The sequence below is a fragment of the Podarcis liolepis genome, assembly GCF_965112155.1.
Source record: "Podarcis liolepis genome assembly, chromosome: 18".
NCBI lineage: Eukaryota > Metazoa > Chordata > Lepidosauria > Squamata > Lacertidae > Podarcis > Podarcis liolepis.
In genome coordinates this window covers 3238384-3262143 of record NC_139572.1, presented here as the reverse complement: position 1 = coordinate 3262143, position 23760 = coordinate 3238384, and the positions used below count along the sequence as shown (strand labels likewise).

Here is a 23760-nt window from a genome sequence, read left to right as displayed (position 1 = left end):
AGCTTTTGACAATGTTCCATGGGCCTTTATGTTGAAGGCCCTAGAACAGACGAACTTTGGAATGACATTTGTAAGAGGCATAGAGGCTATCTATTCTAAGCAAAAGGCAAGGTTGATAATTAATAATATTATTAGAGGTAAAGGTAAAGGGACCCCCCTGACCATTAGGTCCAGTCGTGGCCGACTCTGGGGTTGCGGCGCTCATCTCGCTTTACTGGACGAGGGAGCCGGCGTACAGCTTCCGGGTCATGCGGCCAGCAGGACTAAGCCGCTTCTGGTGAACCAGAGCAGCGCACAGAAACGCCGTTTACCTTCCCGCCGGAGGGAAGACTATTTATCTACTTGCACTTTGACGTGCTTTCGAACTGCTAGGTGGGCAGGAGCAGGGACCAAGCAACGGGAGCTCACCCCGTCGCGGGGATTTGAACTGCCAACCTTCCGATCGGCAAGCTCAGTGGTTTTAGACCACAGCTATAGGGTCATTTATGGACCTAATAGGTATCTAAAGCCATTTGCACATGTTGCCATGCAACCAGTCCATGAAGAATGTAGGCACCCTATATATAGAAAGGAGCAAACCAGGGATATTTTAGGGAGCAGGCGAGCAGGCAGGGCCCATGACTTCTATCATAGGAGCCGACACAACACAAAACACTGTTGCTGCATGTAGGTTTTATTTTATTTGTTTTTATCTTATATTTTGGAAATGTACATCCATGTTTTTTTTCTCCCTTTAATTTTTTTGGGGGCCCCCAAGAGAGTGGGGCCCTAAACTATAGCTTGTTTAGTTTATACGTAAATCTAGCACATGGGACGCGGGTGGTGCTGTGGGTTAAACCACAGAGCCTAGGGCTTGCCGATCAGAAAATCGGCGGTTCGAATCCCCGCGACGACGGGGTGAGCGCCCATTGCTTGGTCCCTGCTCCTGCCAACCTAGCGGTTTGAAAGCACGTCAAAAGTGCAAGTAGATAAATAGGTACCGCTCCGGCGGGAAGGTAAACAGCGTTTCTGTGCACTGCTCTGGTTTGCTAGAAGCGGCTTCGTCCTGCTGGCCACATGACCCAGAAGCTGAACTCCGGCTCCCTCGGCCAGTAAAGTGAGATGAGCGCCGCAACCCCAGAGTCGGCCATGACTGGACCTAATGGTCAGGGGTCCCTTTACCTTTACTTAAATCTGGCACTGTCCATCACCCACCCCAGTCCTCCAGTTCTGGGTAGGTCTCTCTCTCTCTAACCCCCTCCTCCAGCCCCTCTGAAAAGCCGAAAAGCGACCCCCTTGTGGCCCCGAAAACTGTTCTTTAACCTTGACCTAGAACTGTTGAGCATAGCCAGGACTCTCATCTAGATTCCTGGAAGGTTAATAGAATTCCAATTTGCAAGCTGCGGAAGGAGGTAGTGTTCGTTCTTTCATGTCTGCTAAATACACTGCCCTCAAAGAAACATAATTTGTAATGTTCCACATGACATGAATTCTAACCGGCTTTCGCCGTGATGAGTTTCACTATTTACTCCTGTGTAATCTTTCCCTAACGACATTAAAAAGAGAGAGTGAGAGGGACAGAGAGAGAGAGAGAGAGAGCGTGTCGTAGTAAATGTAGTTATTTTGCAAGTGACATTTTACACAGGGAGAAGGGGGGAGCGGGCCGCGCGCAACGAGAGAAAATGGTAATTTAATATAGATAAAAGGAGCAAATTAAGGAAGTTGAAAAACAGATGCTTTAGAGTAGGAGAGGAAGAAAATATTGAGAAAGATAAATTCCGCCTGCCCGCTTCCAGACCGAGGGAAAGAGAGAGGGCTTGCTATCGTGAAGTGCTTTGGGGTCGTGGATTTTAATTAATAATGTTATTATTATTTTAACATTTCTTTATTGATTGCAGCGAGGGGGGAAACGCGGACAACTTTCTGGTTCAAGGGATGGCTCGGGAGCGTGTGATGTTAAGTTTCCCCTTTCCGCGGCGCTGACCTTGAAACTGACAGCGCAAAGGGGCCCGATCTCTTTCCTTGCCGGGGGCCCGGTCCAAGCCGTGCGGTTGCAAGACGGAGATCTGCATGGACCTCTCGAGGTGAGGGAAATTGCAACACACGCAAAGAGACACACCGCCTCTCCGGCTGCTATTGGCTTAGCTGCTCTGATGTCACAGAAGGCCTGTGTCACGCGAGAGCCCTGCCAAAGGAGAGGCCCAACTAGACCCAGCGGCCGTTGAAAGCCTTGCCCAACCTGCTTTTAAAGCCGTCCAAGTGGGTGGCCATGCCTGCCTCTTGTGGCAGGGAGTTCCACAGTTGAAATCTGAGCTGCGTGAAGAAGGACTTCCTTCTTTCTGCCTTGAAATCCAATGTTCGGCTTAGTTCCAATGTTCCAATAAACGGCCTCGGCCCAGTATACCTGAAGGAGCGTCTCCACCCCCATCGTTCTGCCCGGACGCTGAGGTCCAGCGCCGAGGGCCTTCTGGCGGTTCCCTCATTGCGAGAAACAAAGCTACAGGGAACCAGGCAGAGGGCCTTCTCGGTGGTGGCGCCCGCCCTGTGGAACGCCCTCCCACCAGATGTCAAAGAGTTAACAACTACCTGACATTCAGAAGACATCTGAAGGCAGCCCTGTTCAGGGAAGCTTTTAATGTGTGACATCTTAGTGTATTTTTGGTCTTTGTGGAAGCAGCCCAGAGTGGCTGGGGAAACCGCCCAGAGTGGCTGGGCGGGGAATAATAATAATAATAATAACAATAATAATAATAATAATAATAATTTATATCCCGCCCTCCCCAGCCGAAGCCGGGCTCAGAGCGGTTAACATCAAATGTATAACACATTAACATAAAATCAGACAATCAATTAAAATACATCCTCAAATCAGATCAGGATCAGAATAATAAATAAATTATTATTATTATTATTATTATTATTGGGCATCCACGAGTTCTCACGTTCTGCTTCTTCCACGCCAGGAATAATTTCATATCATTTCCCCTAGGCCTTCACTCAGGGGCGTAGCAAGGGGGTGTGCGGTAGGTGCGGTCTGCCCCGGGTGTCCCCACTAAGGGGGGGGTGACAAAATGGCGGGCGGCATTCACCGCGGGGCCTTCAGGGCGCCCAAGCTATGTGTCGTGGGCGCCCACAGGCCCCATGCTGTCTGCCCGCTGCCTCCCCCCCAGCATAGCTGTCAACTATGGCTTCCTCCACTGCTGCCTTCCCTTGCCACTTCCCTGAACTGAAAATCCCTTGATGGTTTTGGTTGCCCTTGTCTTCACCTCTCTTAACCGTTATTGGCTTAGCTGCTCTGATGTCACAGCAGGCTACCGGCAAGGGAAATCACAACCCCTCCAGCCTTTATTGGCTTAGCTGACGCCACAGTAGGCCTGCGTTAAGCGCTGTTACATCCTCTCTGACAGCTTAGCTGCTGTGATGTCAAGCACGCCTGTGTCGGGAGGGGGGGAAAAGATGGCTTCCTTGGCTCCTATTGGCTTAACTGCTCTGATGTCACAGCAGTGCAAGCAGGAGAAACCACAGGCCCCCCAGCTCGCCCTGTCGCAGGGATTCGAACCGCCGACCTTCCGATCCACAATGTGCTGGGTACGGGGGTTAACCCGAGCAACACGGTCCAGGTCCGGTCCCGAATCAAAGGATTCCACAAGGAGTCAGTCCAACAGGGCCAAGGAAGGAAACCAGACTAGGTCAGGCACAGGGTTCCAGCAAACAGCAATGTTGCTCCCGCAACTTGGGGCGGGGTCCGGCAGCCTTTTATCTTTGACGGGGTAACGGCCGGTCCTGATCCCCTGGAGACTCACCTCCCTGTTTTGCCCGAAGGCGAGCACTCCTCCTGCGAGTACTCAGGTCTCTCCTTCTCTCAGACCTGAGTCTCTGCAGCTCGGGAGACGTCGGTGGGTTACCAGACCCAGGGGCTGCCTCAGTTTCCCCTGACCCAACCGGTACTGGAGCAGCTGTAAGTGATGGCCCAGCTGGAGGCAATGAGGTAATCCCTGCATCTGGAGCCAGGGCAGGATCAGGCCCCTGACTCAGCCCAGCTGGTGCTTGTTGTAGGGGAACCTGTGCAGACTGGGACTCTTCAGAATCGGGCCCCAGACTCTGTTCAAATGCTGCCTGAGGCAGAGGATCTGGTGCGGACCGAGACTCATCCGGTTCCGAGTCCGAGTGTGATGGCCTGGGATTCGGACTCGGAGGCTGAACCTGAGGAATCCCAGCCTGCACAGGAGTCCCCGCCTCCAGAACCAGCTGAGCCGGGGCTGGGGCCTGAGCCTGAAGGGTCCTCACCTGTGCTGGATCCTCAGGTGAGTCTGCTCTGGCTCCTGAGGTGATGGAGGACCCGTTGCCTGCAGGTGCTCCACTCTCAGCCCCGTCAGGGGAAGGTGAGGTTGCCGCTGGGTCCGGGAACCCTCCAGCCTGTCCTGGGCTGCAGAGGCTCAGGGCAGAGAGGTGGAGGGAACCAAGTTCCCGCAGGAGGAGGGCTTGCCTCCAGGCCAGGATAGGAAAGTCACCAGAGGATCGGGGCCGCCCTATGCCTCGGGGCAGATAAAAGCCAGCCAGCCCCAGTCCCAAGTTGCGGGAACAACATTGTTGGTAGCCAGTTCCTGCCTGCGCCCTGTCCTGCTGGATCTCCTGACCTCACCCAACTCCCTGCCTTGGACCCAGTTTCAGCTTTGATGGACGGCCTCAATACTGTACCCTCGACCTCGGGCCGGACTCAGACCACGCCTCACGGAAACCCACGAGACCAGCACACCGAGTCCCAGACCATCACACACAAGCCCAAGAGTGTGCTGGTCCTGGGGGGCGGGTTACCGTGAGGCGTCGTCAAAGTCCGGTCCCGGGCCGAGGGTCTGGAGACTGGCCACCAAGGGGGAAGCGGGGTCCAAAGCAAGAAGCCGGGCGTGGTCGGGAACTCCGGAAAAACAGGTCTGGGTGCTGGCAAAAACAGGTTTCCGACGACGTTGCTCCTGCAACCTGGGACCGGGCTGACTGGCCTTTATCTCCTCTGAGGCCAGGGGTGGTCCCGGTCCACAGGTGACTCACCTCTCCTGGTCTGGAGGCGAGCACTCCTCCTAAGAGAACTTAGTTCCCTCCGCCTCTCTGCCCTGAGCCTCTGCAGCTCAGGAGAGGCTGGAGGGTTACTGGACCCAGAGGCAGCCTCACCTTCACCTGACAGAGCTGGGAGAGGAGCACCTGCAGGCAATGGGTCCTCCATCACCTCCGGAGCCAGAGCAGACTCACCTGAGGACCCAGCACAGGTGAGGACCCTTCAGGCTCAAGCCCCAGCCCCAGCTCAGCCGGCCCTGGAGGCGGGGACTCCTGTGCAGGCTGGGACTCCTCAGGTTCGGCTTCTGAGTCCGATTCCCAGGCCATCACAAAGAGGCTCGGTGGTTTAGACCACAGCGCCAACCGCGTCCCAAACTCCCCAGGTACAGCGAGTCACGAGAAGCCTTTCCACGGCCAGGTTTCTTCCCCTTGCCATTTTCAGGCACGCTCTCGTACCCGACCCAAGCCAGGATCCTCCCTCTCTCGCCACTGCTCCCTTTCCTTCTTTACCAGAAAAGAAAATGAAGATAAATGAAGGCTCTTAAATCAGGGGCTTTCTTAATGGGTGGTCCAGGAAGCTAATTTCGAACGTTTGATTATTTTTCCTCCCTGGTAGCCGAGCCGGGCCACAGGTCCCGGCGGGAGGGCTGAGTTCAAATCATTTACAAGCTGAAACATGGTCTGGGAACAGAATCATCTTTAGCGCTGCTGTCCTGCCACCCTTCCCTCCCCCAGCTGCCACGATGGGTGTGATTGCAAGGGGGGAAACGGATGAGTTGCAAAGGGCCTTTCTCTCTCTTTCATATCGGTTTATTTTCATTATTATCTGTGGAATGTGGCCCCGCCAGCTGGGTCTTTGGGTGTTCGGCGTTCCCAAGCTGCCGCCGGAGGTTAAATAGAGTCACGCCGGCTAATTAAACCGGTCCCTGAGATTGCTTTGGTTTTGGATCGGCGGTGCAATCAGGACGCTTAAATTGGCTACGTCGCCGCTTCCGATTTTGCTGTCTTTTCGAAACGCAGCTCGGAGGAAGAGCTCGGGGAATGTAAGGAGAGAGGCCTGGTGGATCGGGCCCGTCCAGCGTGGGTGGCCAACAAGAGACCCCCAAGGGGAGCTCACAAGCATGTTCTGAGCCCCACAACAACTCTCTCCCCCTGTGGTTTGTAGCAAATGACATTCAAAAGCATTCACAGCTGTCCCTGGAGGTGCAGGTCAATTCTGGGTCCAGGGCAGCTCCATCTGGTACGCAGGATGAGACCCTCCCTGCCCACAGACTGTCTGGCCAGAGTGGTGCATGCTCTGGGTATCTCCCGCTTGGACTACTGCCATGTGCTCTCCGTGGGGCTACCTTTGACGGTGACCCGGAAACTGCAACTAATCCAGAATGCGGTTGCCACACAGGTAACTGGGAGCGGCCACCAAGACCACATAACACCAGTCCTAAAAGATCTACATTGGCTCGCAGGACATTTCCGAGCACAATTCAAAGTGTTGGTGATGAACTTTCAAGCCTTAAATGGACAGGGGGCAGGTGTGGAGGACTCCCTGGTCCTGAATGGGGTCACTGTGCCCCCGAAGGACCAGGTGCGCAGCCTGGGGGTCATTTTGGACTCACAGCAGTCCATGGAGGTGCAGGTCAATTCTGTGTCCAGGGCAGCTGTCTACCAGGTCCATCTAGTACGCAGGATGAGACCCTCCCTGCCCACAGACTGTCTGGCCAGAGTGGTGCATGCTCTGGTTGTCTCCCACTTGGACTACTACCAGGCGCTCTATGTGGGGCTGACCTGGAAAGTACAACTAATCCAGAATGCGGCTGCCAGACTGGGAACTGGGAGCAGCTGCCAAGACCATATAATACCGGTCCTGAAAGACCTAGATAAAGGGACCCCTGACCCTGTGACAGACTCTGGGGTTGCGGTGCTCATCTCCCTTTATTGGCCGAGGGAGCCGGCGTACAGCTTCCGGGTCATGTGGCCAGCATGACTAAGCCGCTTCTGGAGAACCAGAGCAGCGCACGGAAATGCCGTTTACCTTCCCGCTGGAGAGGTACCTATTTATCTACTTGCACTTTGAAGTGCTTTCAAGCTGCTAGGTTGGCAGGAGCAGGGAGCTCACCCGGCGGGGATTCGAACCACCGACCTTCTGATCAGCAAGTCCTAGGCTCTGTGGTTTAACCCACAGCGCCACCCGCATCCCTTTTCCTGAAAGACCTCTCAGGGTGAGGGAAATCTCAACACACGCAAAGAGACACACAGCCTCTCCGGCTGCTATTGGCTTAGCTGCTCTGATGTCACAGAGGATCAGGCCAAAGGGGAGGCCCAACTAGTCTCAGTGGTTTAGACCGCAGCGCCGCCCGCGTCCCCAGTACTTACATATGTAGTAATACTCATGCCCTGGTCGGAATTCAAAGCCCAGCGAAAATGGAGTAAAGAGCTGGAACTTCTCGGAGAACTTCAGCGGCCCGTTGGGCGAGTCGGGCCGGTTGCACTCCCAGCGCTTGAAGCCATTCTGGCGGTGGTCGCAGGAGTCGTGGCCCTCATAGTTGACCATGTAGAGGATGTATCTCTCCATGTGGTCCATGGGGAAGGGGAGCTCGTAGTGAGGGCAGTAGATGTCCAGGTAGTCGTTGATGCTCACCTCCACGGTGTAGTCGCCCTGGTGGAACCTGTAGGGGGAGGGAAAAGCAGATGTTAAGGGACTCAGAACGTCACCAGCGTCATATAACCTGCATGAGTCCAATCAATGCATGAAAGGGTTAATGCCACAGAGTAAGCTGTCCTGCCGGACGCGGGTGGTGCTGTGGGTTAAACCACAGAGCCTAGGACTTGCCGATCAGAAGGTCGGCGGTTTGAATCCCCGCAACGGGGTCAGCTCTCGTTGCTCGGTCCCTGCCCCTGCCAACCTAGCAGTTCGAAAGCACACCAGCACAAGTAGATAAATAGGTACCGCTCAGGCGGGAAGATAAATGGCGTTTCCATGCGCTGCTCTGGTTCGCCAGAAGCGGCTTAGTCCTGCTGGCCACATGACCCGGAAGCTGTATGCCAGCTCCCTCGCCCAGTAAAGCGAGATGAGCGCCGCAACCCCAGAGTCGGCCACGACTGGACTTAACGGTCAGGGGTCCCTTTACCTTAAGCTGCCCTGCTAGGCTTAGCTTTGTGTCACTTCCCCTCCCCTTGGGAGGAAAGAGGCAATAAAGTCTTTTCTGGTCCTCAGTCTGCATCTGAATACAGTTGGAGTCAGTGCCGGATTTATGTATAAGCTAAACAAGCTATAGCTTAGGGCCCCACTCTCTTGGGGTCCCCCAAAAAATTAAAGGGAAAAAACAACTGGATGTACATTTCCAAAACATAAGATAAAAAACAAATGAAATAATACCTACACACAGCAACAGTGTTTTGTGTTGTGTAGGCTCCTAGGATGTAAGTCATGGGCCCCGCCTGCTCCCTAAAATATCACTGGTTTGCTCCTTTCTATCTTAAAAAGCAGAGACATCACCTTGCCAACAAAGGTCCGTATAGTTCAAGCTCTGGTTTTCCCAGTAGTGATGTATGGAAGTGAGAGCTGGACCATCAAGAAGGCTGATGGCCAAAGAATGGATGCTTTTGAATTCTGGTGCTGGAGGAGACTCTTGAGAGTCCCATGGACTGCAAGAAGATCAAACGTATCCATTCTGAAGGAAATCAGCCCTGAGTGCTCACTGGAAGGACAGATCCTGAAGCTGAGGCTCCAAGACTTTGGCCACCTCATGAGAATAGAATAGAATAGAATAGAATAGATTCTTTATTGTCATTACACAAGTGCAACATTGCACAAAGTGCAACGAAATTGGATGCCATCCCTTAAAACAACAAAAGCAAAACAACAACAACAACCAAACAAACCACATTCCAGCCACACCCACACCACACCCATCAAACTCCCAGGTCACACTATCGAGTTACAGCATTCAAAAAGGCCACAGCTCTTGGATAGAAACTGTTTTTCAGTCTATTTGTCTTTGACTTGATGTTTCTATATCTCCTGCCAGAAGGCAGTAGTGCAAACAGACAGTGTCCCGGATGAGATGAATCCTGCAGGATGTTATTTGCTTTCCTAAGACAACGGGAACCGTACAGTTCTTCCAAAGATGGGAGAGGATGACCAATAATCCTTTGGGCTGTGGTTATGACCTTCTGGAGCACCTTCCTCTCCCTAGCTGTACAACTGGAGAACCAAGCACAAATACAGTATGTAAGAATGCTCTCTATGGAGCCTCGGTAGAAGGACACCAGCAGTCTCTCACTCAGATTGTTCTTCTTTAAAAGTCTGAGGAAATAAATTCTCTGCTGGGCCTTCTTCACCAGAGCAGTGGTATGTGCGCTCCAAGTCATGCCCTGATCGATAGCTACTCCCAAAAACCTGAATTCCACCACCCTCTCCACCCGTTCCCCGTTGATATACAAGGGCTGAATGTCCGCCTTTTTTCCCCTGTAATCCACCACCAATTCCTTGGTCTTAGCCGTATTAAGAGCCAGATTGTTCTCTCCACACCAAACACAGAGCCGCTCCACCTCGTCCCGATAGGCGGACTCATCCCCTCCTGAAATGAGCCCTACCACCGTAGTGTCATCAGCAAACTTGATGATTTTGTTGCTGGAATAGATGGCTGTACAGTCATACGTATAGAGAGTGTAGAGCAGGGGACTCAACACACAACCCTGTGGTGAGCCGGTGTTAAGGCTAAGGGCTGTGGACATGTGTGACCCTACTCTAACCCTCTGGGAACGTTCTGACAAAAAATCCAAAACCCAGAGACAGGTGGAGTTGGAGAGTCCAATCGCCTCTAGCTTGGACACCAGTCTATGGGGGAGGATAGTGTTAAAAGCAGAGCTAAAATCCACAAACAGCAGCCTCACATAACTCCCCGGCTGCTCCAGATGGGACAGAGCAGCATGGAGAGTGGTATTGATGGCGTCTTCTGTGGATCTGTGAAGAGAAGACTCCTTGGAAAACATCCTGATGTTGGGAAAGATGGAGGGCGCAAGGAGAAGTGGATGACAGAGGACGAGATGGTGGGACAGTGTTCTCGAAGCTACCAGCATGAGTTTGACCGAACTGCAGGAGGCAGTGGAAGACAGGAGGGCCTGGCGTGCTCTGGTCCAGGAGGTCACGAAGAGTCAGACACGACAAAATGGCTAAACAACAACAACAACAAATATATAGGGTGCCTACATTCTGCATGGACTGGTTGCAGGGCAACATGTGCCAATGGCTTGAGATACCTATGAGGTCCATAAATTACAATATAGCATATATTCAACACAAAGAATGGTGACCATTTGTTGTTGACAAAGGACAGCTGGACATAGAAAGGACCCCATTGCCTTCAGTAGCTTAGGGGTTCCTCGAACCAAAATGCAGCCCTGAGTGGTACCTTGGTACTCGAACGGCTTGGCTCCCAAACGCCACAAAACCGGAAGTAAGCATTCCGGTTTGCGAATGTTTTTCGGAAGCTGAAGTCCAGTGCTGCTGGGGACTGAAATTGGCGCCTTCTGCACTCAAGGCAGCTGCCCTGCCACTGCGAACCACCCTGACGCGTGCAGAACAGCATTCAGAATTCGTTTAACAAAATATTTCTCAATGTGCCATTAGGTCCAGTTGTGGCCGACTCTGGGGTTGCGGCGCTCATCTCGCTTTACTGGCCGAGGGAGCCGGTGTACAGCTTCCGGGTCATGTGGCCAGCAGGACTAAGCCGCTTCTGGCGAACCAGAGCATCGCACGGAAACGCTGTTTACCTTCCTGCCAGAGCGGTACCTATTGATCTACTTGCACTAGTGTGCTTTTGAACTGCTAGGTTGGCAGGAGCAGGGACCGAGCAACAGGAGCTCACCCCATCGCGGGGATTCGAACTGTCAACCTTCTGATCGGCAAGCCCTAGGCTCTGTGGTTTAACCCACAGCGCCACCCGCATCCATTTCCACTTAAGAGCCGGGAAATCCATATTTGAAACGTCGCCGTGGCAGAGAAATTCACAGCTGCTGGTGCCCTGAGGCTTCTGGCAATTCCTACTGCCGACAGCTCTGTCGATTAGAGCACGGTGAAGGCAACGCCAAGTTTGTAGGTTCGGCAGCTGCAAATTCTTGGGTTGGACTAAATGATCCTTGGAGGGCCCTTCCAGATCTAAGATTCCGCACAAGATCTATGAAACAGCTCTGCCTCTTGCGGAGAAGCCCCGAGTTCCCGAAACGTCCACGTAGTCGGCCTAATCTTACCTCTTCCCATTACCTTTTTACAAGATTAAACAGAGCACCTCTTAAAATTAATAAAGTGGCAACAGTAGGTGATTAGTAAAGTAGTGTGCGGGGGGGAGAATCGTTTTCGGCGCCCCCTCAGGTGTTGCATTCACAGGCCAACTCTAGCTAGCTCTCTCTCTCTCTTATATATATATATGTATTTTGCATTTTTTGAGACAGATTATCTGGGAGATTAGGGGCTTAGTCAAAGCAGGGAAATCAGGCGATGGTATCTCAGATTCGGAAGGGGGTGCACCGGGCTCCTTAAGACACCATAACTAATTGCTTTCTGAGACTGCAGTTTCTTCCCCCCCTTCTTTGGTCGATCTCGTCTAATGCCCCCCCAGCTTCTTCCCACCCTCTGCGTCCTGAGGACTGTCGTCCCTGAAAAAGGCGTTGCCTGGATGAACCCCATATTATCCTCCTTCTCACCCTCCAATAGACTCTGTTCCCATAGATCGAGGGGTGGGGGGTCTGTATCCCTAGGGGGGCCCAAGTATGGCACTTGGCCTAATTTCATGTGGGTGGGAAGGAGACGAGGGGGAATTAAGAGGGAAAGTGTGGCTGGAAGAGAGGGGGCGAAGCGGGGGGCGGAAAAGACAGAGAGGGGGGATGGCAAGAAGAGAAGGGTGAAGGGGGTGGCAGGAAAAAAGAGGAAGAAAGGAAGAGGCAGGGAGCGGATTTAAGGGGGAACAGTGACAAAAAATAAGGTAAAAAAGCTAAAGGTAAAGGACCCCTGGATGGTTAAGTCATGTCAAAGGCGACTATGGGGTTGCGGCGCTCATCTCGCTTTCAGGATGAGGGAGCCGGCGTTTGTCTGCAGACAGCTTTCCGGGTCATGTGGCCAGCAGGACTGAACCGCTTTTGGCGCATGACGGAAACCAGAGCGCACGGAAATGCCATTTACCTTCCCGCCTCAGTGGTACCTATCTATCTACTTGCGCTGGTGTGCTTTCGAATTGCTAGGTTGGCAGGAGCTGGGGCAGAGCAATGGGAACTCACTCCGTCATGGGGATTTGAACCGGCGACCTTCTGATCGGCAAGCCCAAAAGGCTCAGTGGCTTAGACCACAGCGTCACCCGCACAAAAAATAAAGTGGACTTCAAGGTCTAGCCCCTAGCACCTTGGCCCACAACTGGAAAGAAGATAAAGTCCAAACCAGAGACAAGAGGTTGATGAAGAAGATGGATTATGCTGAAATGTCGAAAATGACCGGGAAGATCAGAAACCAGGAAGAGAGGGATTTTAATAAGGAATGGGGAAAATTCACAATGTACTTAAGAGAACACTGTAAACAACTGAAAACTTTGGCAGGGTTTGAGAAATGCTTGCAATGTGTTAAAAACGAAGGTAAAAAATGGATTATTAGAGAAAAATAGAGGAAATATGCGAGGCAGTTGAAAAAGATTGAAAATAGAAGCCACGGAAGGCTGGAGGGGAGTGTAAGGATTCAGGGAAACCTACCGTATTTTTTGCTCTATAAGACTCACTTTTTCCCTCCTAAAAAGTAAGGGGAAATGTGTGTGCGTCTTATGGAGCGAATGCAGGCTGCGCAGCTATCCCAGAAGCCAGAACAGCAAGAGGGATTTCTGCTTTCGCTGCGCAGCGATCCCTCTTGCTGTTCTGGCTTCTGAGATTCAGAATGTTTTTTTTCTTGTTTTCCTCCTCCAAAAACTAGGTGCGTCTTGTGGTCTGGTGCGTCTTATAGAGCGAAAAATACGGTAAATGCCGATGGTGGTGTTTAATGTTTGGAATTTAAGTGTGTAGTGTAAAACAGAATAAAAAAGATTGTGTAAAAAAGAAAAAAAGAGAGACGATTTCTCCAACGTCTAGGCCAAACTCTGACACCCTATCCCCACGCCCCTGATTCATATCCTTCCTGAGTACGATTTGCTCACCTGGAATGATGAGAATGGCATCTTGCTCACCTGTGTGAGGTATAGAGAGATGTGGGGTGATACATTTGTGTGAGAGAAAAACCTCTGGCTTTTAACTGCTCAGGAAAAACAATCACACCCGTTGCCAGGCCCCCATTTGCCTCTGGCCCCCAGAAAGCTGTCCATTTGAGACTGCGGACCTTGCCCAGAGAAAGGTGCTTCGCTCCCCAGGTAAAAGGTAAAGGACCCCTGGATGGTTAAGTCCATTCAACGGAACCATGGAAGGGTGATGGGGGAGTCTAAGGATTCAGAGACTCCTAAATGCCGATGGTGTGGGACGTGGGTGGCGCTGTGGGTTAAACCACAGAGCCTAGGACTTGCCGATCAGAAGGTCGGCGGTTCGAATCCCTGCGGCGACGGGGTGAGCCCCCGTTGCTCAGTCCCTGCTCCTGCCAACCTAGCACTTCAAGTGCAAGTAGATAAATAGGTACCACTCTGGTGGGAAGGTAAACGGCGTTTCTGTGCGCTGCTCTGGTTCGCCAGAAGCGGCTTAGTCCTGCTGGCCACATGACACGGAAGCTGTAGGCCGGCTCCCTCGGCAGGTAAAGCGAGATGAGCGCCGCAACCCCAGAGTCGGTCACGACTGGACCTAGTGGTCAGGGGTCCCTTTACCTTTAAATGCCGATGGTGATGTTTAATGCTTGAATTTGAATGTGCAGTGTAAAACTCAATAAAAAATATTATACATGAAGATGGGATCGCAGCCTTGGAAAAATGGAATCCTGTGTGGTTCCAAGGTTTGCATAGCTTCCGCCCCCGAAAGTTTCTCATTCCTGTGTGCCAATGGAGAGGGGAAAGACTCTGTGCCCCCCAGGGGTTCTCTGACCCTCCACCCCCCCCGCCTCCCAGCATCTAGAAGCGGAAACGCATTACCTTTCGCAATGCATACATACATCCAAACAGATCTATAACTCTCCATGAGCCGTTTTGTTGCCCAGCGGAAGACGTGACCACATCTCCATTTAAATGGAGACGGCCGCAGCCAGCAGCTTCCCACTGAGCCGAGAAGTGGCAATTGAGCATGGGAGGGTGGGGCCGCTTTCCCCCCAGATCTGTGGCCCACCTACAAGACGAGAGCGCACCGCTGGGTCCGTAATGCAAACCGCGGCGGGTGCAGGAGTGAGCGGGCGGGCGGACGGAAGAGGCTGCAAGAGGAGAGGACGGCTCTTGGTTCTGCGAAGCCGGCGACGCTTGGGGGAGATTTCTGGTTTGGTTGGGAACCAAGGAAGAAGAAGAGGAAGAAGAGGAAGAGGAAGAAGAGGAAGAGGAAGAGGAAGAGGAAGAGGAAGAGGAAGAAGAAGAAGAAGAAGAAGAAGAAGAAGAAGAAGAATAAGAATTTATTATTTATACCCCACCCATCTGGCTGGGTTTCCCCAGCCACTCTGGGCAGCTTCCAATGGAATACAGTGGTACCTCGGGTTACAGACACTTCAGGTTACAGATGCTTCAGGTTACAGACTCCGCTAACCCAGAAATAGTACCTCGGGTTAAGAACTTTGCTTCAGGATGAGAACAGAAATCGCGTGGCGGCAGCGGGAGGCCACGTTAGCTAAAGTGGTGCTTCAGGTTAAGAACAGTTTCAGGTTAAGAACGGACCTCTGGAAAGAATTAAGTACTTAACCCGAGGTACCACTGTACAGTAGTACCTCGGGTTACATAAGCTTCAGGTTACATACGCTTCAGGTTACAGACTCCGCTAACCCAGAAATAGTGCTTCAGGTTAAGAACTTTACTTCAGGTTGAGAACAGAAATTGTGCTCCGGCGGCAGCAGGAGGCCCCATTAGCTAAAGTGGTGCTTCAGGTTAAGAACAGTTTCAGGTTAAGAACGGACCTCCAGAACGAATTAAATTCTTAACCCGAGGTACCACTGTATTAAAATACAATAGTCCGTCAAACATTAAAAGCTTCCCTAAACAGGGCTGCCTTCAGATGTCTTCTAAAAGTCTGGTAGTTGTTGTTCTCTTTGACATCTGGTGGGACGGCAATCCACAGGGTGGGTGCTACCACTGAGAAGGCCCTGTCTGGTTCCCTGTAACTTGGCTTCTCGCAGGGAGGGAACCACCAGAAGGCCCTCAGCGCTGGACCTCAGTGTCCGGGCAGAACGATGGGGGTGGAGACGCTCCTTCAAGTATACTGGACCGATCCTCAGGGCGCCTTCCAACTCAACAATTTGATGATTCTGCAAACCAAAGGAGCTGCCAGGTCCTTGCGCTCAAATCCTGCGCACTGGTTTCCCACTAGGGCGAGCGTTATTATCCCAAACCACCCAAAATCCCAGCCTGTGTGCGACGCAGGCTGGAGTTCCACCGGGAAAGCTGCCGAGCCCGGCCCCAAATCTGCATTATGAGTTGAGAGCGAGCCTCTCTGGTTTTCTCTAGCTATCCCCCCCCCTCTCCTCTCTCTCCAGACTCTCAAGCTCAACGCTCTCCCAGCTTCCACCTGCTAATGATATCATTACTCAAGGCTGCCGGAGAGCACTCTATGGCGTTTATCTCTCTCCGGGGGGAACGGGCCCGGCTAGGTCTCCTTCAACCACGCGCTTCGCCATTAGGGTCCCACTCATCAGGAGCTCTTGAAAGGTCTCCGAGCTCTGAGGGGCTTCGTCAGAGAGGACCGCCTCTCCGCTGCGGCAACCTACATTTCATAGCTTCTCTCTCTCTCTCTCTCTCTCTCTCTCTCTCTCTCTGTCTCTCTCTCTCTCTCAATGTGTGTTTGGAACACATGGGCCAAGAGAACAATCCCTTCCGTACAGAATACACAGGTCGGCACAGGCGAGCGTGGGCCCAGGGCCCTCACCCAGACCCACTAACAAGAGAGAGTCAGTGTGGTGTAGTGGTTAAGAGCGGTGGACTCGTAATCTGGTGAACCGGGTTCGCTTCCCCGCTCCTCCACCTGCAGCTGCTGGGTGACCCTGGGCCAGTCACACTTCTCTGAAGCCTCTCAGCCCCACTCACCTCACAGAGTGTTTGTTGTGGGGGAGGAAGGGAAAGGAGAATGTTAGCCGCTTTGAGACTCCTTCAGGTAGTGATAAAGCAGGATATCAAATCCAAACAACAACAACAACAACAACAACTCTTCTTCTTCTTCTTCTTCTTCTTCTTCTTCTTCTTCTTCTTCTTCTTCTTCTTCTTCTTCTTCTTCTTCTAACAAGACCCCAAGGACCACCTACTCCTCTTTGCAATTGCAAGCAAAGAACCTCAGGACAGCTGGATCAGGCCAGGGGCTAATCTGGACCAGTTTCCTGCTCTCGCAGCGGAGAGCAAGATGATCTAATGCAGCGGTTCTCAACCTGTGGGTCCCCAGATGTTGTTGTTGTTTAATCGTGTCCGCCTCTTTGTGACCCCCTGGACCAGAGCACGCCAGGCCCTCCTGTCCTCCACTGCCTCCCGCAGTTTGGTCAAACTCATGTTCGTAGCTTCGAAAACACTGTCCCACCATCTCGTCCTCTGTCGTCCCCTTCTCCTTGTGCCCTCCATCTTTCCCAACATCAGGGTCTTCTCCAGGGAGTCTTCTCTTCTCCTGAGGTGGCCAAAGTCTTGGAGCCTCAGCTTCAGGATCTGTCTTTCCAGTGAGCACTCAGGGCTGATTTCCTTCCGAATGGAGAGGTTTGATCTTCTTGCAGTCCATAGGACTCTCAAGAGTCTCCTCCAGCACCATAACTACAACTCCCATCACCCCTGAGCTCTGGCCTTGCTAGCTGGGAATGATGGGAGTTGTAGTCCAACAACATCTGGGGACCCACAGGCTGAGAAAGGCTGCTCTAATAGGAAGGTCACAAGGAGGACCTGAGTGCGAGAGCGGCTCTCCCCTCCTGTGGGTTCCAGCTGCTGGCATTCAGAAATGTCCGGAGCATGTGACGAGGCTGTTGGATCAGGCCGGCAGCCCCTCTAGTCCTGCCTGCCTCTGATGAGGCCGGCATTTCCAACCCCAACATTCCCACGTCTTGGTGGGCAGGGTGGAAGAAACTCAATGGGACATCTTCCTTGCTTATCTCCAGTCCTGAAGTTCTGGCCCTGCTCTCAAAGCTCCTGCACAGCTGAATCCCGAGACTTGGGGACGATGGTGTATCTGTTATGAGCCCAAATAAAGATCCCTTTCTGAAAGGTACCTTTTATCATGTGTGCCGGTCATGTAAGGTAATAAAGCTTTTCTTGGTTCTCAAACTTAATCCGTTCCAAAACCAAAGCGTTCCAAAACCAAGGCTCGCTTTCCCATAGAAAGCAATGCAAAACGCATTAATCCGTTCCAGACTTTTAAAAACAACCCCTGAAACAGCAATTCGACATGAATTTTACTATCTAACGAGACCGCTGATCCATAAAACGAAAGCAATAACCAATGTGCTGTACTATAAAATAAATAAAGACAGTATTGTAGATGATAAAAATTAAAACCATATATTTTTCATACCTGCACTGATGATAGTCATTGTTTGGATGGGGGACTTTTATCCATTTCCGCAGTCACACAACCAGACAATCAGTAGCTGAACTGGGTTCCACACAGTCACAAAAGCAAATGAACCGAAAAAGCCTCAAAAACAAAAAACGCAAAATACAGTGGTGCCTCGCAAGACGAAAAGAATCCGTTCTGTGATTCTCTTCGTCTAGCGGTTTTTTCGTCTTGCGAAGCAAGCCTATTGACGGATTAGCGGATTAGCGCTATTAGCGGCTTTTAGCGCCTTATCTGCTGATCGGATCAGCTGATAAGCGGCTTAGCGGCTTAGAAAAGGGGGGGGGAGGGAAAAAAACCCGCAGGAACTCTCAAGACATTGTCGTCTTGCGAAGCAAGCCCATAGGAAATTCGTTTTGCGAAGCACCTCCAAAACGGAAAACCCTTTCGTCTAGCGGGTTTTCCGTCTTGCGAGGCATTCGTCTTGCGGGGCACCACTGTAAATAGCAAAAACAAAAGCGCCAGACTTAATCCATTTTGGAAGTCTGTTTGACTTCTGAAATGTTCGGAAACCAAGGCACGGCTTCTGATTGGTGCAGGCGCCCCGGAAACAATAGCCGACAGCCACATTGGACGTTCTGCTTCCAAAAAACATTCGAAAACCGGAACACTTACTTCCGGGTTCTCGGCGTTTGGGAACCAAGGCGAGTTAACTCAGGAGAGTTAAATGGAACCTCCTCGTACAGGAGCAGTCTATCACAAATAGACACCAAAAGCCCTTCTTGGCTTCCTGGGGGCACCTGATGAGGGGCTCCGCGGAGAATTCGGAAGTGGGCCTAGGTGGGATCCTGGCTTGATCCAAGGGGACTCTTGCCGTGCTCTGCTAAGGCGACGGGGCTCATCTGAAAGCTATTAAGCAAATGGGCGCAATTACTTTGATTAAATTAATTTATTTAATGAGAACGAAGCAAATCTGCATGATTTCACTTGCTTTGCATAATTTATCCCGCCACTTCTTCTCCTCCGCATTCGCACAAGTTGTCTGGCTTTCTGCTAATCACGGGGAGACGGGAACAGGCTCTCCACCCTTCTCCCTTCCTCCGTTCTGCCTTCGGAAATGTCAAGCATCCGTCTCCCAACCATGAGGACTAGCGGCTTAAAATTCCCTGGGCACTTGGCTTCCATCCTTGACAGGCCTTGACAGCTCTTCAAGGTCCCAGAAACACAGTCTCTCCCATCAAACAGTTCGCAATATGTTGGTTCTGCTGATTTCAGGGCCAGTTCCACAGGTTTTAATTTCTTGGGATGGGGGGGGGGAGAGGTGCCCGTGAGCTCGTGGCACACCTGTGTGCCCCCAACCCCCATACTCAGCCCCCCAGGGCCAATAGCTCTGCCCACCCCTGTTCTAGAAGAACCATTGATTGTTGGCAATGTGACGGCACTGCACATTTCACTACAAATTTTTGCTGCCACGGTATTTACCGTATTTTCCGCTCTATAAGACGCACCAGACCACAAGACACACCTGATTTTTGGAGGAGGAAAACAAGAATAAAATATTCTGAATCTCAGAAGCCAGAAGAGCAAGAGGGATCGCTGCGCAGCGAAAGCAGCAATCCCTCTCGCTGTTCTGGCTTCTGGGATAGCTGCGCAGCCTGCATTCGCTCCATAAGACGCACACACATTTCCCCTTACTTTTTAGGAGGGAAAGAGTGAGTCTTATAGAGCAAAAAATACGGTAGATACAGTGGAACCTCGGTTTTTCGAGCCAAACATTTCGGTTTTCCAACACCGAAAACCCAGAAGTAATTGCTTTCGTTTTCGGACGTGCCTTGGAAGACAAATGGCTTCTGCTGAGGTTTTTATCTCCATTAAAATTGCAGACAGCGCTTTTCACCTCGGTTTTCGAACGTTTCGGAAGTCGAACGGTCTTCCGGAACGGATTACGTTAAAAAACCGAGGTTCTACTGTACTCTGTTTGACTTGAGTGATTCAAACACGGAGTTTCACAAGAAATGTGGCGTATCAAAGAAGGGCGATGCCTGTCCCCCCCCCCAAGGTGTGGTTGGGGGGGTCCCAATTCCCAGCAGTGCCAACAGATAGCATGGCCAATGCGGGTGTAATCCACCTGGAGTCTTGTCTCCAGTTCTGGACACCCCATATTAAGAAGGGTATGGACAAGATGGAAAGTGTACAGAGGACAGCACCCAAGATGTTAAAAGTTCTGGAAACCAAGCCCTACAAGAAAGGTTGAAGGAGAAGTTTAGCCTGGAGAAGAGAGGGCTGAGAGGTGATATAATAGCCATCTTCTGATATATGACGGGCTTTCAAACGGAGGATGGAACAGGTGGTACCTTGATTCTCGAACGTCATCCGTCCCGGGAGCTCGTTCGTCTTCCGAAACATTTGTAAACCAAGGCGCAGCTTCCCGTTGGTTGCAAGAGCTTCTTGCGCTCAAACGGGAGCCACGCCGCACATTCAAGTTCTGAAAAACGTTTGAAAACGGAAGCATTTACTTCCAGGTGTTCAGGAACCAGAATGTACGACAACGGAGGCGTTCAAGAACCGAGGCACCACTGTATTATTGTAAAAGTGGTATACCGCTCTTCATCTGCAGATCTTAGGGCAGACCGCTACATAAAATTACAATATCAAAACCACAAAATACACAGTAGGAACAGGAACGACGACAAAGCAATCATTTCCCCTCCTATATTTAAAAGGGCATCTAGAATCAAGCGGTGTATAGATTTTAGGCAAACAAACACTATATATAATATGCACATGAGAAACCTATACTAATCCAGCGCAGATCAGTAAGGTGTTTGTTTAAGGTTGAAGTAGCAATAATAAAAGACTCTGGCCCGCGATCGTCACAGTGTGAGTTTTTCCAAGGAGCCTTTAAGCGCCTGCACATCTCATTACTCGCGCCGTAAGTCCTGCGATCACAGGGCGAAACAAACTAATTAATGCAAAAGGTCCGGGTTTATCCTGCGCCCGTCCATCTCCCCGTATCTGTTGTGGTAACTCTGGCCCCCGGCAAGGTAACTTTTGAAAAATGCAAAATGAACGCCCCTCCCGCTCACCGCCAACCCTTCACACAGAAGACCGGCTCTCCAGTCTCGGAGACAAAACACCTCCGCTGCCCTCCATGTAAATGTGGCCAACATCAGAAACCGCAGCACAACTCTCTCTCTCCCCCCTTTCCCTTGGAAGAGAATTAATTGATTTGCATTAAAGGCAAAATACTAGAGGAACGGGGAAGCAGGCGTTAGGAGTTAGCCCCCCTCAATAACAAAAAGGAAGGATGTGGCGGGTCTCTTGAGGGAACAGGATGACGGATAATGTTTACGCGTTTGAAGGATAAGTGACACGCGGCAGAACCCCAAAATCAAAGCTGGCTGAGTCCACCTGAGACATCCCTTCCTCTTGCCTCGTCCTTCGCGGGGCCAGCAAACACTGTTGATGGGGGATTAGATGTTGCACAGGCAAATTTGGGGCTGTTGATGGCTACTCTACCAATGCCAGTGTACTGGAAGAAGCAAAGATCACCCGTGCCGAAGCGATCATTCCTCAACGTCAACTTTGTTGGACTGGTCATGTGCAGATGCCTGACTATCGCCTTCCAAAGCAACTGCTCTATTCTGGACTTAAAAATGGGAAGAAGAAGAGTTTGGATTTGATATCCTGCTTTATCACTACCCTAAGGAGTCTCAAGGGACACAGGTGGCGCTGTGGGTTAAACCACTGAGCCTAGGACTTGCCGATCAGAAGGTCGACGGTTCGAATCCCCGCAATGATGGGGTGAGCTCCCGTTGCTCGGTCCCTGCCCCTGCCCTCCTAGCAGTTCGAAAGGACGTCAAAGTGCAAGTAGATAAATAGGTACCATTCTGGCGGGAAGGTAAACGGCGTTTCTGTGCACTGCTCTGGTTCGCCAGAAGCGGCTTAGTCCTGCTGGCCACATGACCCGGCCACGACTGGACTGACTCTGGGGTTGCGGCACTCATCTCGCTTTACTGGCCGAGGGAGCCGGCGTACAGCTTCCGGGTCATGTGGCCAGCAGGACTAAGCCGCTTCTGGCAAACCAGAGCAGCACACAGAAACACCGTTTACCTTCCCGCCAGAGCGGTACCTATTTATCTACTTGCACTTTGACGTGCTTTCAAACTGCTAGGTTGGCAGGAGCAGGGACTGAACAACGGGAGCTCACCCCTTCATTGCGGGGATTCGAACCGCCGACCTTCTGATCGGCAAGCCCTAGGCTCTGTGGTTTAACCCACAGCGCCACCCACGTTTAGGGAAGCTTTAAATGTGCGATGCTTTACTGTATTTTAATATTTTGTTGGAAGCTGCCCAGAGTGGCTGGGGAAGCCCAGCCAGATGGGCGAGGTATAAATAATAAATTATTGTTGTTGTTGCTCTGGTGCCCGAGTCTTGCTTGGGGGCTTTATTTTGGGGCATCCGGTTTGCCACTTTAAGGACAAAATCCCTTTGGGGGACCCATTTCACTGACACCTGGGTAGGGAATGTCCTCACTGGACATCTTCCACTGGGGGGAACCGAGGCTTCGCTTCGCAGACAGCGCACGCAGCCAGCTCTGGCGAGACGCCTGTTAATTTGCCATCATTTAAAGCCCTTCCCTTCGTAAAATGTCAACAGAGTTTTAAAAAGGCGCCACCTGGCAAGGTCCCCACTGGGCTGCTGTAATTCCCTCGGCGGGACGGCCAAACCGCTGTAATTAAAAGGAGAGGGGCTTCAACAGGCTCCTCGTCGCGTGGCGCTAATTTGCTGTCTTTGTGCAAAATAAAATAAAATAAAATAATAAGGCGCAAAATCCCGTCAGACACAACAAGATGGAGCCACAGTAGGGCAGGAGACAGAGATGGCATGGAAAGTAAGGGGGAAAACGTCCTCCTGGCTGCTGCAAGGGTTCGGCTACCGGCGACGAGGAGCATTCAGAACGTCTTTCTAAAAATAAATTAATTTTAAAATCCCAACTCGGCTCTGACTCATTCTAGGATTTCTGTTCCTAGAAAGCCAGGGGTTCCCTTCTGCACTGTAGAATCCTCCTGTGTAACATTGCTGATTCAGAAATGGCTTGTTTTGCCATGGCTTGTTTAAGGGACGCGGGTGGTGCTGTGGTCTAAACCACTGAGGCTCTTGGGCTTGCCGATCAAAAGGTCGGCGGTTCGAATCCCCACGATGGGGTGAGCTCCCGTTGCTCCGTCCCAGCTCCTGCTGTCAGAAACGGAAGAGGTAACTGGGCTTTATGAGTGGGGAGAGTCTGTGTCAGAGAGCAGTCCAGAATCAGAGGCAGGAGAGGAGGAGGACCAGTAGACAGAGAGGAGTCCCGCTGCTGTCCCTTATTGACGATGTCCCTTAAATTTCCCGGGTTTCACAGGAAGCAGCTCCTCTCCCTCCCTCCCTCCCGGCCAGGGAGGAGGGAGGCTCCAACTGTGTTGCTTGGCTGCGTTGCTCACCCAATAAGGAGTCTAAGAACGACTGGGGGGTGGAGCTTGCATGCCTTGTGCCGATCAAATTGGCCGCATTGCCTGGGGACTCGCCTTTGCTCAGCACTTCCCAGTCTTCCACTGCCTGTCTTCCACTGCCTCCCACAGTTTGGTCAAACTCAGGCTGGTAGCTTTGAGAACACTATCCAACCATCTCGTCCTCTGTCGTCCCCTTCTCCTTGTGCCCTCCAGCTTCCTTTACACCTGTCCTTCATTTGTGTATCATAAGGACTGTGACCAGAAGGGACGCGGGTGGCGCTGTGGGTTAAACCACAGAGCCTAGGGCTTGCTGATCAGAAGGTCGGCGGCTCGAATCCCCATGACGGAGTGAGCTCCCGTTGCTCGGTCCCTGCTCCTGCCAATCTAGCAGTTCGAAAGCACGTCAAAGTGCAAGTAGATAAATAGGTACCGCTCCGGCGGGAAGGTAAATGGCATTTCCGTGCACTGCTCTGGTTCGCCAGAAGTGGCTTAGTCCTGCTGGCCACATGACCCGGAAGCTGTACGCCGGCTCCCTCGGCCAATAAAGAGAGATGAGCGCCGCAACCCCAGAGTCGGTCACGACTGGACCTAATGGACAGCGGTCCCTTTACCTTTACCTTTAAGGACTGGGACCTAGTTTTGC

General features: G+C 51.7%; 1 protein-coding gene across 4 annotated transcripts in view; it reads right to left on the bottom strand.

Annotated features, from left to right (window-relative positions):
* EFNA2 (ephrin A2) overlaps nt 1-23760 on the bottom strand; it is a 241268-nt gene that overhangs the window by 17120 nt on the left and 200388 nt on the right. For all 4 annotated transcript variants that reach the window (XM_083484227.1, XM_083484228.1, XM_083484230.1 and 1 more), the window contains one exon: nt 7399-7691. In XM_083484227.1, the coding sequence (XP_083340353.1) occupies nt 7399-7691 (293 nt within the window). The remainder of the gene's footprint in view (nt 1-7398; nt 7692-23760) is intronic.